This window comes from Calypte anna, chromosome 2 (genome assembly GCF_003957555.1).
Source record: "Calypte anna isolate BGI_N300 chromosome 2, bCalAnn1_v1.p, whole genome shotgun sequence".
Lineage (NCBI taxonomy): Eukaryota > Metazoa > Chordata > Aves > Apodiformes > Trochilidae > Calypte > Calypte anna.
Window position 1 is genome coordinate 3,471,325 of NC_044245.1, and position 16,977 is coordinate 3,488,301.

General features: G+C 48.2%; 1 protein-coding gene across 1 annotated transcript; it reads left to right on the plus strand.

The window, feature by feature from the left end:
• Positions 1 to 3,055: 3,055 nt before the first annotated feature.
• Positions 3,056 to 15,204, plus strand: KLHL40 (kelch like family member 40). Its single transcript, XM_008494447.2, is given in 7 exon segments — positions 3,056 to 4,387; positions 8,856 to 8,941; positions 8,943 to 8,996; positions 10,620 to 10,727; positions 12,114 to 12,299; positions 13,011 to 13,157; positions 13,909 to 15,204. Coding segments are annotated over 7 exon segments (1,839 nt in total). The 5' UTR covers positions 3,056 to 3,241; the 3' UTR covers positions 14,021 to 15,204.
• Positions 15,205 to 16,977: the final 1,773 nt, after the last annotated feature.

Below are 16,977 nucleotides of genomic sequence, written 5' to 3' on the forward strand. Positions count from 1 at the left end.
TTGCCTGAAGGAAGCATTGTTCCTTATTGAACAATGCTCTGAGGAAATCAAGGGGTCTGATGGGCCAGGAGACACCAAGTGATGCTCTCTCAGCCACATCTCAGAGTTCAGTGTTGTGCAGGAGACCCTCAGCCTCAGCACATGACTGCAGGAAGAGGGATTTCTCAGCTGCTTCTCTCTCCTGGAGGAGCATCACATCTGATCTGGCTTCTTCTTGCCCATTAAGAGAAGCTCTGGGCCTGAGATGCCAGGAAAAGGAATTTTTGATTGAAACTACAATGATCTGAGGTCTGGAGCAGCTCTGCTCTAGAGCCAGGCTGAGGGAGTTGGGATTGTTGAGAAGAGAAGGATCTGGTGGGACCTTGGAGCACCTTCCAGTCCCTGATGAGGGTCTCTAAGATGGGGACAATTTTTTTGTAGGGCCTATAGTGACAGAAAATGATTTTAAATTGAAAGAGGGGAGCTTCAGACTAGATATCAGGAGGAAATTTTTTATAGTGAGGATGGTGAGACCCTGGTCCAGGTTTCCAAGGGGTGTTAGAGCTGGCCCATCCCTGGCCAACCTGAAGGCAACCTGAGCTAGTGGGAGGTGTCCCTACCCATGGCAGGGGGTTGGAGCTGGATGATCTCCAGGGTTCCTTCCACCCAAACCAGTCTGGGATTCTGCTGGGATGTCTGGGAGAAGCTGGGAGAAGCTCCTATGGTAAGGGGTGGGCTGTAGCTGCATTTTAGCACTGTCACCTTGGGATGTGGGGAATGTGGAAGCAAACCTGTGATGGCATCAGGTACCCAGCAGCCCAGAGAAAAGGAAAACAATCCAGGGCTCAAGGGAGATTAAAGGCAGAGGGGGGGAAAAAAAAAAAAGTCTCAGCTGGCAGCACAACAGCACAGGATTAAACTTGGGAAAGTGCAGAGCTAATGCAGAGGGAGGGGAGGATGGGGTCATCCAGATCCAGCTGCCTGGGAGCAGAGGAACATTTCTGATGTTTGACCTGGTTCAAAGATCAGCACTTGCTGCCTGATCCTGCCAGATCATCATCCTAGACGAGCAGCACAGCAGAAGAGATTATGATGTGAGCTCCAAAACCAGCTTATGATTATTTCCCTGCTATTCTGGAACCTCCCAGATGCTGCAGGAGCCTCACCAGTAAATAAAAGGCTCTGTCCCAGTATAGCTCCCTCCCTCTCCCATTTCTGTAGATAACCATGGTCACACAAAGCCCTTTTATAAACACATCCATGCCAGGGCAAGGGGTTATGTGGCTTTAAATACACCAGAAAGAGTGGCTCATATCTTTGCATAGACTTAATTAAATTGTTAATTAAATCTGTGCCATCGCTGAGTGCCAGGCAGCCCAGAGGGTCCAGAGTAGTGGAGATAAAATAAAACAGATTCAGGTATAAATTTTACCAGAGGTATAAATAATTGCAGCTTCTCTGCTCCCCCACATCTGTCAAAAATAATTGGTTTCTTCATGGGCTCCATGGGAAGGGCTGGACCTGGACAGGCCATTTGAGATCCCATGGGACTTATCTATGGGAATCCAAGCAGTGAACAAGACCTGCTGGAGACCTTGACCTTTCTGGAGCATCAGCTCAAAACCAGGCAAGTTTTCCTGCTGAGTCTCTGGATTTCAACATGGGTTTGCTGGATCTCAGTAGACCTTAGCAGGAAACCCTCAAATCACCAGAAAACACCTGTGTTTAGATGTTTTATTCTCTGAGTTGAAGCCCACTGTCATGCTCTTTATTTCTGTTCTGCCTCAGACTCCCCCTCTGGGTATGGAGAAGATGGATTTATTATTGATGAGGTATCCAGAGACTGCACAAAGCAGAGCCACCCCCCTCCCAGGCTCCTCGAATCTCATAGAATCATAGAATAATTTGGGTTGGAAGGAACCTCTAGAGGCCACCTACCTACTCTAACCCCCTCTGGAGTAAGCAGGGACATCCTCAACTAGATCAGGATGCTCAGAACCCCATCCTTGGCCCTATGTCTCCTCCTTTGGTGAGACTTCTTAAGGAACTTCCAGCCTAGGTCTCATAACTCATAGAAGGGTGTAAATCAGTAAATAGCTCTGTCCTTATTTTCCATCCCTTTCCAGACCTCTGAAAACTTCAGTGGAGAAGAAAGGACAAACCTGTGCTGAAAAGCAGCCTTGGGAGAGAGCTGGCTGGCATCAGGGATGCCACAAAGCCCACATAGAATCACAGAATCATGTACTCTAGGTGGCCCTGCTCTGGCAGGGGGGGTTGGACTAGATGATCTTTCGAGGTCCCTTCCAACCCCAAGGATTCTATGATTCTATGATTCTATGGCTGGAGAGGATCTTCAAGATCTCTAAGTCCAACCATCAGTCCTACACCTCCTTAACCACTAAGTCATCTCCTAAATTGCCAAATCTACCCATTTTTGAGCATCCCCCAGGGATGGCAATTTTACCACCTCCCTGGGCAACCTGTCCCAATGCTCCACCACTCTTTTGGTGAATAAATATTTCATAATATCCAATCTGAATCTCCCTGGTGCAACTTGAACCCATTTCCTCTTGTCCTGTATCAAGTCACTGGGGAGAAGAGTCCATAGGACACTCCTTTACTGCATCTTCCCAGTTTTAACTTCACCTTTTATTTTCAGCACAGTGAAAGGTTTAAGAGTTTTGGAGCAGCCAGTTTAAATTGTCAGGAAAAAGGTCCCAGCCCTGCCACCCATGACCCAGGAGGCAGATTTGGATGTTTGATTCATCTGGAAGCTTTTTCCCAAGCGTGGTGGCCGAGCCAATGGATCACACATGTCTCTCATCATGGGATGGCAGCAAAACCTCCTGCCCACCCTCTGTGGTGACTCAAGGGGTTGCCAGACCCTTTCCTGAAGCACCAGGGCTGGAAGTACAGCTGTTCCCCCATCCCCCTCCCTCCCTCTTTACCCAGTGTGTCATATTAAAGGGTGATCAGCTTACACATGCTCCAGGGTGGATTCCTCAAGCTTTGTAAGGCTGTGGCTATATATAAAGCCCTACGCTGGAAACTGAAGCACCCAGACAGCTGGGATGGGAGCAAGTGTTCCACATTCCCAGTGTGCTGAAGGTCTGGAAGCAAGGGAGAGCCACCAGCCCTGCTTTGAGTGAGTTTCTTTACCAGTGAGAGATATATTCATAAATATCTAGATATTTATTTTGAAAAAGGATTGGGGAAAGAAAAAAAAGAAAAAAAGAAAGAAGAGGAGTGGTTACTCTTCACCATGGGTTTGCCTTTCGATCAAGCAGAAGAACTGCGCCTCTACCAACAAACTCTCCTCCAGGATGGACTCAAAGACATGTTGGACCACAATAAGTTCCTGGATTGTGTCTTGAAAGTCAAGGGGAAGGAGTTTCCCTGCCACAGGCTGGTGCTGGCAGCTTGCAGCCCCTATTTTCGAGCCATGTTCCTCTCAGACATGGAAGAGAGCAAGAAGAGGGAGGTCAGTTTGGAAGACGTTGACCCAGACGTCATGGGCAAGATCCTCCATTATATCTACACCTCCGAGCTGGAGATCACAGAGCAGAACGTGCAGGACATCTTCTCCGTGGCCAACATGTTCCAGATCCCTTCCATCTTCACTGTCTGTGTGTCCTTCTTGCAGAAGAGGCTCTGTCTCAGCAACTGCCTGGCTATCTTCAGGCTGGGCTTGATGCTGGATTGTGCCCGGCTGGCGGTGGCCGCTCGGGATTTCATCTGCGACCGCTTCGCTTTGGTTTCCCGGGATGAGGAATTCTACCAGCTCTCCCCCGACGAGCTGATTGCAATCATCTCCAGTGACTCCCTCAACGTGGAGAAGGAGGAGACAGTCTTCGAAGTGGTGATGAGATGGGTGGGGACCAAGGACCATGACAGCCGGCAGAAGGCCCTGCCTGTCATCTTCGAAAGCATCCGCTTCCGCCTGATGCCCAACGACTACCTCAAGGACCAAGTGGAGAAGCACTCCATGATCAAGTCCAGCCCAGAGCTGCTAAAGAAACTGCAGATGGTGAAGGATGCTCAGAAAGGTAAAATCACCGTGGTGAAGAAGAAGAAGGTGAAGAAAAGCAGCGAAAAGCAAGGGAACGACAACGTTGTCAATGGAGCAGTGGATGAGGAGGAAGATGCAGAGGAGGATGCTCTCCCGGGGATCTTAAATGACACAATGCGCTTTGGGATGTTCCTCCAGGACCTTATTTTCATGGTGAGTGAGAGTGGAGCAGTGGCCTATGATCCCACTGCCAACGAGTGCTATTTTGCCTCCCTGTCTGCCCAAATCCCGAAGAACCACGTCAGTCTGGTGACCAAAGAGAATCAGATCTTCATTGTTGGAGGACTGTACTACAACGAGGACAGCAAGGAGGATCCCATGAGTTCCTACTTCCTCCAGGTACTAACTTTATCTTTCTTTTGTTTCTTTGACCCCTTTGGAGCACCACCAGTCTTTAGTTTCCACGGGATGCCTGTTGTGCACGTTGCCATAGAACAGAGGTTAAAAAGAATGTTTTAAATGAAGGTGAAACATCTGAGCTGTTTTACTAGAGGTTATTTTCCCTGTTTTTTTAAGGCAGATCCCATTGAGGGGGTTGGTTCTAGTCATTGAGGAACCCTTGGTGATCCAAATGATGAGGAGGGGACCACACTGAACAGTGTATTGGGTCCAGCCCTGGCTGCCAGGGGGCACACTAACTGGAAGGTTTGTGGTACCAGGGCTGGCTTCAACTTTGTATCATCTGTGTTCCCCTTTTATGAAAAGGGGAAACTTCAGTATTTCAGGTTGCAAATTTACAAAACCTCAGTAAAACCCAAGGGGGGCTCTGCTGGGTGCCAGCAAAGGCAACAGCAGCAGCTCCAGCCTCAGAGCAAACACCCCAAGGACACAGGGTATGTCCCTACCTATCAGCAGGTGCCCCTTTCTCTGCTGTGTTCTTACCCCTGGAGGTGTGTTTAGGTCCAGCTCAGAGCTTTTGGCTATTTCTATCATGGGCAGGGGGAAACCTTGGTGTGATGTCTTTTGGGATCCCCCATGAGAAAAGTGCCTGCTCTAACTCAGCAGTAACCAAAGCTGAGGTCAGATAGAGCTGTGCACAGGCAACCTGAGCCCTGCCCTGGGCTCTGACCCAAGAGCACTTTCCCTGTGGACAACTAAAGCAAGTTTCCTCCCCTTCCTGCTGACCCTGGAGGAATGCAGTAAACCCTCTATCCTTGCCCCATATCCAGAAATCCTTTTGTTCTTTAAACTGGAAGATTTGTGTTAGGCATTAGGAAGAAATTTTTCCCTGTGAGAGTGGTGGGACACTGGAAAAGGTTTCCCAGGGAAGTTGTGGGTGCCTCATCCCTGGAAGTGTTCCAGGCCAGGTTGGATGGGGCTTGGAGCAACCTGGGCTGGTGGGAGGTGTCCCTGCCCATGGCAGGGGGATGGAACCAGGTGACCTTTAAGGTCCCTTCCAACTCAAACCATTCTATGATTTCTCTCTCATGGCTGAAAATCTTCTGGAAGGAAAAACAACAGCATAAAAGGATAAATTAAGGGTAGTTCCCAAGCTGGATCATACAGCCTGGATCCCTCCATGACCTCATTGCTTGGGTAGGTCTGGACATCTGCACCATGTGCACAGGGACCATGCTTGTCCTCACCTGGAAAGGCTTTGGATTCCATGGAACCCATGGAAGGAGAAGTCAGGAGGAAGAAACCACAGCCCTAGCGCATGGGATGGATGGCAAAGGCTGCAGAGGTGGTGGGGGAAATGCTGTTTGAGACCCAGATTTTCACTCTGGATAGCAGAGGACAACAGCAGCTGTGTCCATCTCCATCACTTACAAGTGCAGAGCAAGTTGATGGGATGTTTGTGTCCAGCTGAAACCCATGTCTGAAGATCAGTGCTCCCTCAGCCTGGTTTCTGGCCAGGGAAAGTAATTCCTTGAGTGGCAGTGAAGCTTCACCATGTCCTGGGCTGTTTCAGCATGCAGGTCAAGGGAAGTGATTTGGGTTTTTTTCCCTTGGGTTATACACTTGTAAGACCACATTTGGGTGCTGTGTCCAGTCTGGGGCTCCCCAGTAGAAAAGGGACATTGAGATACTGGAATAAATCTAGCAAAAGTCACCAAGATGGTCAGGGATGGAGTATGGGAGGTGGAAAGAGATGCTGAGCTGGTGTCTGCAGCTCCCTTACAGGAGTGGACACAGAGCAGAAATTCAGATTCTTGGATTTGCACAAAGATGGGACAAGAAGCAATGGCCAGGAGTTGCAATAAAAACAATTTCAGATAGGTGGGAGGAAAACCTGCCCAAAAAAGGTGAAAGCAGAGGTCCAGAGGGGTCACAAAACCTCCATTCTTGGAGACATGTAGTATTTGACTGCACAAAGCCCTGGCAAACTGCTCTAACTCCAAAGCTGCACCCACCTGGACACGGAGACTGGAGGAAAGACCTTTGCAGGTGCCTTCAACCTAAATTAATCTGTGATCCTAAGCTGCAAAGAGCAAAATTTCCATCAGCAGCTCCCAGCTTCCCACTGACTCAGCAGCAAACACCTTGGGCATCGTGTGGCCTTTTTCAGCTCCTTCCTCACAAGAAGGGGACAGTGGAGCAGACAAGTCCCAGGGTGCCCCCAGGTTTGCCAAGGGAGAATTTCTTGCTGTCTGTGGCATTGAGTAGCTCAGGGCCTCTGCATGGGTCTTTTGAGCCTTCTTCTCTTCTCTTCTCTTCTCTTCTCTTCTCTTCTCTTCTCTTCTCTTCTCTTCTCTTCTCTTCTCTTCTCTTCTCTTCTCTTCTCTTCTCTTCTCTTCTCTTCTCTTCTCTTCTTCTCTTCTCTTCTCTTCTCTTCTCTCTTCTCTTCTCTTCTCTTCTCTCTCTTCTTTCTCTTCTCTTCTCTTCTCTTCTCTTCTCTTCTCTCTTCTCTTCTCTTCTCTTCTCTTCTCTTCTCCTTCTCTCTCCTTCCCTCCCTTCCCTCCTTCCTTCCCTTCCCTTTCCCCTTCCCTTCCCTTTCCCCTTCCCTTCCCTTTCCCCTTCCCTTCCCTTTTCCCTTCCTTTCCTTTCCTTTCCTTTTCCTTTCCTTCCTTTCCTTTCGCTTTCCTTTCCTTTCTTTCCTTTCCTTTCCTTCCTTTCCTTTCCTTTCCTTTCCTTTCCTTTCCTTTTCCTTCCTTTCCTTTCCTTTCCTTTCCTTTCCTTTCCTTTCCTTCCTTTCCTTTCCTTTCCTTTCCTTTCCTTTCCTCTTTCTTCTTTCCTTCCTTTCCTTTCCTTTCCTTTCCTTTCCTTTCCTTTCCTTTCCTTATTTCTTCTCTTTGAAATTTCATTTCTTTTTTTTTCTTTCAAATTTCTTTTCTTTGAAATTTCCTCACCCAAATGCAGACAACCAGCTGCATGATGGACCCTTGAATCCCTGTGTCGGAGCAGCAGCACCTTCCACCTCCTGGCTCTGATCCTGACCTCCCTGGTTTCACATTCCCCCTGCTGAAAGCAGCAGAGTTGGGTCAGGGATGGTTTAGATTTAAGGACAGGCACCAACCTAGGAAAACATTGATCAATCCCTGAGGCCTTGCAAGTTTTGTCAGGAACAAACTGATTCCATTGGCATTTCAGCTGGGAAAGGGTATCCTTCCTGTGTCACTTGCAAGATTGATGACTTGAAAACAATGCTGAAACGTTCAAGGAGCAGGAACTCTGCTGGTGATTGAGCTGCTCAGGCTTGCACTATAAATAACACATATGTGGACTGCAGCTTACAAAGACACAAAACCCACAGGCACCCAGCTGAGGCCCAGGCTTTGGAGGAAACCCAGCAAGCTGGAACTCTTTGGCTTCATCCCATAGCAAACAGTGCTCCAGGCAGTGATGCATCACAGCTTTATCTTGCAGAGTCCCAACCAAACCAGCTGCAAAACCTCACCCCAGAATTAACCCACAAAGCCCTTCCTCTGCTACCAAGCTACGTTAAAAATTGTTGCTCTGGTTTACAGTTCCCTGATGCCCAGAGAGCCCCAATGTTGTCAATTCTATGGGGTTTTGGTTGGTATTTTGTTTTTTGGGTTTTTTTTCTTTCTTTTTTTTTTTCTGGTGGGAAATGAAGCAATACCTTGATCTACAGATCTCCAAGGATCTGGCCATCTCATCTAGTTTTCTCATCAGATGGATCTGGCACACTCTGGACAGCAAGAAGAAGAGCTCTGGGCTTTGCAGAAAACTTGGGTTGTAGCCTAATGGGTAGATGGGTCTCCTGTAAAGAGCCTTTGTGCTGATAAAAACACACACACAACCATTTCATCTCATGAAAAATGAAACCCTCACACACACTGAGGGGGCAGGGGACAACATCAGTATCTGGTGAAGCAGAGGATATAAATGGTAAGAAGACTTTAAGGAGACTTGGTGGGGGAAGAAGGGGCTCAGGGGAGGGAGCTGTGCAGCCAACACCTGGCAGAGACCTGGCAGAGATGGAAAAGACCAGGATCAAATGCTGTGGTGTGTGCTACAGCTGAGGAAATTCAGGCCAAATTCTAAGAAAGTCAGTGTCATCTCCTCCAGTCCCAGGAAATACCCATTTTAAATCCAACAATGGGCTCTGTCACCCAAAGATGACAAAGCCAAGGCTTTAGTGCAGAGAGCAGAACGTGTCCCATCTCTGCTCTTATCATTCAACCTCTGTCACACGATACTTGGGTTTGCCCCAAGACCCCCCCATCCTGCACCAGATGGTGAGGCACAGGCAGAGACTGAGAGGGCAGAAAATGCCTGCTGGGGTGACCAAGCTGCAGGTGGGAATGTACCTTACCCTCAGGCTTTAGCCCCTGATTTTGTCCCAGCCAAACTGGCTGGGGGGAGGAGGAGCAGATATTAACGCCCATATGTTGCCTTCCAGTACGACCATCTGGATGCAGACTGGCTGGGGATGCCCCCCCTGCCTTCCCCTCGCTGCCTCTTTGGCTTGGGAGAGGCTTTCAACTCCAGAGTTGAAAGAAGGAGAGAAGACCCTGGACTCGGTCCTGTGCTACGACCGCCTGTGAGTGTTCCCCTGCCAGCTCGGGGTGGGAGGTGGGTGACAGGAGGTGAAGCAGCTGTCGTGCAAAATGATTCCAGCACTCCAGGGACTTAAAAAAAAAATGCTGAAGATAGGGTTTGGATTCTGCAGCTAGACACTGAGACCACTGGGACTCTCCCAGGCTCCACCCTGGGTCTCTGAGCTGTCCCTCTCCAGATGCTTCGTTGGTTGGAATTGAACCTCCAGGAGATGGAAGCTGTGATGGGGTTATTAGGTTATCAGGGACCAAAATTAGCAGATGCTCGTGGGAGAGCTCTACAGAGCAGCAAGAAGAATGGGTTTTTTCCTTCTGCTCTTGCCCATTGATTGGTTGAAGGTTCAGTGACTTCCACCATGGTCTCACCAGGAGGGGCTTTGAACAGGAAAGATTATTTTGAAAATTGTAATCAATCAAAATTGATTTATACCTGATTGGTACCAGGCTTAATTTTTAATTACCAATTTATAGGTAATTAATACCAATTTCATTCCCAATTATTTTTGGACAAGGGGCTCTGACTCATGAGCTTTATTAAAACACACCATCTTCTGCTGGCAGGAGACAGAAGCATCCAAAGACTGCTCCTCTCTGCCCCAAAGAGGCAGAGCAGGAGGTGTCACCAGTCTATATTTAGGTGGGTCTGCTTCAAAGTCAGTTTTAGAAGCAGAGATTTGAAACCAGTTTCACTCTCACAGAATGGGGCATTTATCTGCCCTTGCAGACTCCAGGGAAGGATGTGTCTACCCCTGCCAGATGCTCAGAGGTGATTTTAATACCATTTTAAAGGAGTGATCAGCACCAGTTGGCTTTCTAGCAGTATTTTTGTCAAGATTTCAACTACAACAAACAGGGAGAGGGGAAATGATAGACCGTGGGATCAAAAGTTTGCCCAGAGGGGTTGGGAAATTAGAAAACATTCAGCACCCAGGCAGCTCAGGTCACAGGCAAAACAAAGGGCAGGTCTTGGGAGTTACATCCTCCATGTGTGAAAACTGGGGATGAGCCTGAACTACATGGACAGACACCTCCTTCAGATGTGGGAGACATTTCTCTGGTTCAGCATCTCGCAGTCTTGGGGTTTTCAAAGCCTTATTGCTACATTCCCTGCTCAGCTGCCCTGTAAAATGTGGACACACCCACCCTTGTGGGGCCTTTCTGGCGTGTTGGCCAACCAAAGAACCTCAGAGTGAAAGCCAAAAAAGAAATTTGTCCTCAGGATCTTGTACCCCTGAGTCTCATTGGTTTTAATTTATTTTTTTTTCCACATCATACAGAAATCTTGGTCTCATTTGTTTCCATCTGGTCCCACTTGTAAGGGAGGTGAGATCCTGGGAGAAGTGAGGATGTGTGTCCACAAAGCCCAAGAGTAGAAGGTGCCACAGAAAACAATTAATATTAGCACAAGCTTTCCAAGTGTTTTATTTTGCCCTTTTTTTTTTTTTTTTAAGTTAACAAAATTCACTGGATGGTCCCCACCTCACTGAAAACCTCATTACTTGTGAGGCTGGGTCAGGATCTGTGCTCACCTCCAGGTCTGGAAAGTGTCATGGGGCCTCACCCAGCAAGCTACAAACCCTTTTGATTCCCATTTTTTTCTGATCCAGGTCCTTCAAGTGGGGTGAAGCTGATTCCCTTCCCTATGCAGTCTATGGCCATGGGGTGGTGTCACACAAGGAACTTGTCTACGTCATTGGTGGCAAAGGAAGTGACAAGTAAGTCCAAAATCCAGAGAAATTCAGGAGTCATCCCTCGTGCAGAGCATGAGTTGGTACCACCCCAACCTGGATGTTGTTTAGGAGGGTTGGACAGGGTGGGGGATGTGGATCCTTCTCTCTTAGCTCACTTCTGTGACTGCACCCTTCCCAAGCCCTTAGAAGTCCCATAGGGACATCAGGGAAATGCCACCATCCTGGCAGGAGAGGGAACTCCTCATCCCCTTTGCTCACAACAAATTGGGAAAGGTCCTGAAGAGCAAGAATCCTTCACATTAAGGGTTTTCTGGACTTCTTGTGGAGCAGCATGGTCCTGGTCAAATCCAGATGGGTTTTTGAAAAAGGGGTGAAAAACTCAACATACCTGACCCCCATCCTGCCTTCCTCCTGGAGGAGATGGGATCAGCAAAGGCCTCTCCCAGGCACCATTGCAGAACTGGTTTGCTGGCAGAGCAAACATCCCATAACCCAGCTAAGACAGGTCCTGCCCTGAAAGGATTCTGGTCTGAAAAGTGTGAGCATGCACACATTCCCACACCTTCTATTGCCCACCTGGGCAACTGGGATGTTACTGGGGAAATTTCACAGATTCACAGAATGGTTTGGGTTGGAAGGGACCTTAAAGATCATCTCATTCCAACCCCCCCTGCATGGCCAGGGACACCTCCCACTAGATCAGGTTGCTCAAAGTCCCATCCAACCTGATTTTGAATGTTTCCAGGGATGGGGCTTCTACCACCCCTCTGGGCAACCTGGGTCTGGGTCTCACCAGCCTCATTGTAAAACATTTCTTCCTAATATCCAGCCAAAATATCCCTACTTTTATTTTAAAACCATCACCCCTTCTCCTGTCCCAACAGGTCCTGCTAAAAAACATTGTCCCCATCTTTCTTATAAGACCCCTTTGAGTACTGGAAGGCTTCAATGAGGTCTCTCTGGAGCCTTCTCCATGCTGAACCACCCCAACTCCCCCAGCCTGTCTCCAGAGCAGAGCTGCTCCAGCCTCTGATCATTTTTATGGCTTTCCTCTGGACTCACTCCAACACGTCCATGTCCTTGTGCTGAGGCAGGTTGGATCAGGAGCACTGAATCACTGAGCTCCTGAGAGGCAGTTTGCTTCATGGACCCACATCCAGATGGGTGATGCTTTTAAGCCTCCTACCCAAAGCAGGCACAGCAGGAGGAGATGTTGTGCACACAGATGATGTCTCCAGGCATGAGCATCTTTGGGTGCATGCCCAAAAAAATGTCATTGTGTAGAAGTTAAATTGTGTAGAAGTAAAATCCTTTCCAGAGACCCCCACATTCTTCCCAGCAGAAGACTGCAGTGCCAAGCTGCTCCTCAGCGGGTGATCGAGGCTCCTTTTCTGTCCCATCTCTCCCTAGGAAGTGCCTGAAGAAGATGTGTGTCTACAACCCATCCAAGTTTGAGTGGAAGGAGCTGGCTCCCATGAAAACTGCCCGCTCCTTGTTTGGAGCCACCGTGCACAAGGACAAAATCTACGTAGCAGCCGGCGTGACCGACTCCGGCTTGACCAACACGGTGGAAGTCTATGACATTGCCACCAACAAGTATGTACCTGAGCACACCTTAGGGTGTAATTAAACAATAAGCAGCTGTAGGTATGCGTTAAGCATCTTCCAAACCATTCTGGAGTTTGCTTGCAGTTCTCAATACCAGTTCTTCCCAGTCTGGAGAGTTGGGCATCACCAATGCCAACGCAGTTGGGCTGTGGATCATCTCAGGTTCACCTCCAAAGCAGTTTGGCCTCCTGGTGCAGCCCTTGGGTTCCCTGCAGACCTGTAGCTTCATCTTGGAAGCTTCACCCAACACAATAGAGTCTCTGACTTTGAGTGGGCTGCATGGCCCACCCCTGGGACCTGCTGGTCCATGGAAGCTCATGCTTCACAGCTCATAAACTTGGTGCAAAACGAAGTCAAACTTCCATGTTTCCACGATGATGGAAGGGACAGAGAGGTGATGGATTCTCCATCCCTGGAGGTTTTTAAGAAGAGACTGAATGTGGCACTGAGTGCCATGGGCTGGGAACCATGGGGGGAGTGGATCAAGGGTTGGACTTGGTGATCCCAGAGCTCCTTTCCAACCTGGATGATCCTGTGATTCTCTAACGCTCAACGCATGATCCCAACCCATGCAGACCTACCCAAGCTAAACTGCCACCAGTAAAAATTCAGTGGTTCATTCCTGATTTGGGGCCAGCCTCAGGGTGGAGAGGGGTATCCAGGGTGCCCTAACCTGTCTCCTCTCTCTCAACATGGCAGGTGGGACACCTTCACTGAGTTCCCCCAGGAGCGCAGCTCGGTCAGCCTGGTGAGCTTGGCTGGGGTGCTCTACCTGCTCGGAGGCTTTGCCACGGTAGAGACAGAGTCAGGAGAGCTGGTGCCAACAGAGCTGAACGACGTTTGGAGGTGATGAGCTTCCCCAGGGCTGTCCAAGGGACCATGGGAGGGTTGTTAGTGAGAGCCACTCAGGGAGCAGAAGTTTTTTTCTTTCTTGATACCTTCTGGTTGTGGTTACCCCAGCACAAAGCTGCAGGGTCTCTGGGTGAGAAGTTTGAGGGCACATTAGGTGATTCAGTCATCTCTCCCAGCCTCATATATAGCAACGTAGCAGGGAAAATCTGCTCCTGTAGCCTTGCTGCTGCAGTGACATTTTGCCTGGAGGTGGCTCCAGACATCCCCTTTGCTGTGAAGCAGAGTCTTGTGCAATGCATCCTCTCCCAGTGCTCAGGCTGGAAACCAGACAGGCTTCAGTGGGAGCAGAGAAATGGGCAGAAAACACCTTCTGATGGTTGCTTGCACATCTTTTACATCTGTGGCTCTAGAGCACCCTCAGCAGGCACCTGCTGGGCTTCACGATGGATGCTCAGTCTTGGTGCCATCAGCCCATTTGCCCAGTGCAAAAATAAACTGTGAGACCAAGTGCTGGTAATAACTGGACTTGATGATCTTAAAGGTCTTTTCCGTGATATCCATGTCTCCTAGCCCAGAGCTGTAAACCAGAGCACACATGGGCAGAATTTCCCCCATCCCCACCCCACAAATATCTTGGAATCACCACAGCTTGAGGCCAAATAATATCTGTGGGACATCACAGCCCACACCAGGGCTCCCACCACTTTGGAGAGCAGCTGAAAAGAGTCTGTCTGTCTCTCCCCAGGTATGATGAAGAGCAGAAGAAATGGGAAGGTGTTCTCAGGGAGATCCAATACGCCTCTGGTGCCACTTTCCTTCCCGTGCGCCTCAACGTTTTGCGCCTGACGAAGATGTAGCCAAGAGTGATTGATTTATTTAATTTTTTTTTTCCATGGGGTTCTGGGGCAAGGAGGGATGGGAAGGGAATCCATGTTGATCAGCAGAGAGATGTGGCATCTGCAGACTGTGTAGGACATTGCATCTATGATTGGGATTTACTCAGGCAAATAGGAAAAGGGGGAAACGGTCTGGAAGCCCAATGGGAACTTGAAGATGTTGACAAGAGAGTTGGAGAAGGGATCTGGAGAAGCCCTGAGAAAACTGAGAAGACTGGTGAGCTGGTGAGCAATGAGCTGTTCCAGGCTCAGTAGACAGAACAAAAAGATCACACCCATGTTCCACTTCTTTCTCTCTTTTTTCCCATCTTCTCAACTGTTGTTAAACCTCTCCAGCCAATGGTGAAGGTAGAAGGTGGGTTCCAAGGGATGTTTCCCAGGGAGGAGGGTCTACAAAGTATTTCCCCAACTAGGATCTTTGTGGGCATGGTTCTGGAGACTACCTTGGAGAGAAGGAAGGATCAAAGTCAAGTAGTAAAGGAGAGCCCTGGGGGACTTTGAGGAGTTCCCAAGTGATGGGGGCTGTTGGGATGTGACAGGAAAAAAAAAAAAAAAAGAGAATGCAGGCAGCAGAAAAGCTTTGGAAGTTGCAATGGACAGAAAATAGTCTTGGTTCTTTGCCTCCACCTTGACTTTGGCCTAAGGAGAAGCCAGGAGCTACAGGAAGGCAAGAGTCATGTGAGGAGATGGGTAGGAAAGGGGGGAAGAGATGGGCACTGGGGGCATCTGTATTCATCTTTTGGGCTCCTCAGGTTCAATCACAGATGATTATGTCCTCACTTGTCATTGGACAAGTGCTGTTTTTAAGGGAAAGGTTTTATATTTATGGTTTTTTCTCTTATTTTTAATGTTCCGAGGGTTTTTTTTATTTTTTTCTTTTTAAAGAGTATTCTAGTTTGCTAAGCACACAGAGATTTCAGATGTGGTTGGCTCCAAGAGAGCTTCCCACTGAGGAAAAATATAATTTGTTTTGTGGGCTGGTTTTTTGTTTTTTTTTTTTTAAGTTATCCATAATGATGTTTTGATAGAAACACAACTGTACTGGCAGCAAGGCAGAGAGCTGCTAGAGCAAAAGTCCCCTGATGCCCACACCATCTGACCAGTGGTTAATTTGAAAATAAACCATTAGGCTACTTCAAAAGAAATCCCCTGTGTTTGCATGGTGATTGAGCTGCAATTCCATGTCCACAGCAACCCAACAAAAGGACCATGCAAGAGCTGAGATGAACACAAGCAGCAAATGAGCTCCATGGGAAAGCCTGGCACAGCCCCAGCTTTTATTCTTATTTTTTCCCCAATTTGGGAGCTGGAACTTTAGCATTCAGGTCCTTACAGATGTTCTCTAGAGCTGGGAGGACCAGAAACTTACCTAGACCTTGAAGGAAGCCAGATGCCTACATGACCCCATGGTGCCATGAAAGGGGTGATAATAACAAAAAAAGAACAATTCCAAGCCTTGCAAAATTATACCCTCAAAGTGGCCTGAAAATGATGGCATTAAAAATTGCATCTGGCTGAAAACACAGACATAGGGAAAGTCAAAACATTTGGCATGAGTGAAGGAGGCAGAGTCTCATCCTGGCTTCATTTTAAGGATTTAAAAAAAGTTCCAGGATAATCTTCTTAGAGGACAATCACATCAGAACAGTAATGAAACATTTGTCACAAGAAAAATAAATCCAAGGTGACTGGCTGGCACAAAACAGCTTTGGAAACCAGCCAACCAACTAAAAAAAAAAAACAAAACAAAAAACCTAAAAAAAAAAAAAACAAAAAAAACCTTTGAAAAGATCAAATGTGTGAAAAATGCACTGAAAAACAAAAATAATTAAAAAAAAAATCACCTCCTACCCAGTTCTGCAGAATTTTCTGTGGATGACTGCCAGGCTAACTAAGGATGAGTCTACCAAGTGTAGAATAGCTTGGGGCAGAAAAGAAAAAATAAGAAGAAAAAGAAGTGATTCATGCATAGAATAATAATAATAATCTCTTGAAAGCCATTCACTGAGGTGGTAGGATCCCACCTCCTGCCTGAGGTTGGGCACCAACACCTTTGCTTCAGCTCTTTCTGCTGGATAAAGGATGGAAAGCTCTTGAGACCTTGGATGGTTGAACCCCATCCACCTGCTGCCACCTTGTCTGGCTCTCCTGAGGGGAAGTCTGGGCCCTACAAAGTCAACAGGAATGTTGTTGAGTTGTTATGGGGTGGTCCTCATCCTCAGTCACTCACCTCACAACTGTCCATGGGGAAACACATTTAATGGGATTTTGAGCTCCCAGAGGGTTCATATCCCTCCTAAAGCTGTGGGAGATGCCACCACTGGCACAGGGCAAGAAAGCCCCAAAGGAAAAACAGCTGCTGTGGAAAAGGACCCAAAAGAGCTTGAAATATCCTATCCCAGGGCCAAACCTCTGTGCTTGCAAGCCAGCACTGGCTCCAGGAAGGGAGCCAAGCTGCACGTTGCCAAGCCAAGGTCTGGCCCAGAGATGTTCACCACCACCTTGCCAAGAGGCAGGCAAGCACCTGCTCCATTGCAAAAGCAGTCACAGATGGCAAATGCCAGCATGAATGCTCAGAACCATCTCTTTTTGCTGCTGCTCCCTCTTTTCCCAGCTCAGATGTACCCAAGTCCACCAGCACGGGTCCCCCTGTGAGTACCTTCAGAGGGCAATGGAGAGGAACATCCAAAGGGTGGGGCACAAATGATCTCTTCTTCCATTAGCTTTCCACTCTCAGTGCTGGCAAGGTTTCCACCACTCCATTTTATGTCAATAAAAGCACTGGGGGCTTTGGGATGGGCTCCTTGGTTTCTCCTTGGATGCTTTTAAAGGAGCTCAAGGAGCTCCAGCTCATAGCTCCCATAAACCCAATGGAGTCAGAAGGCCCCAGGAGCTGATCCCTCACCAAGCCCCTTCTT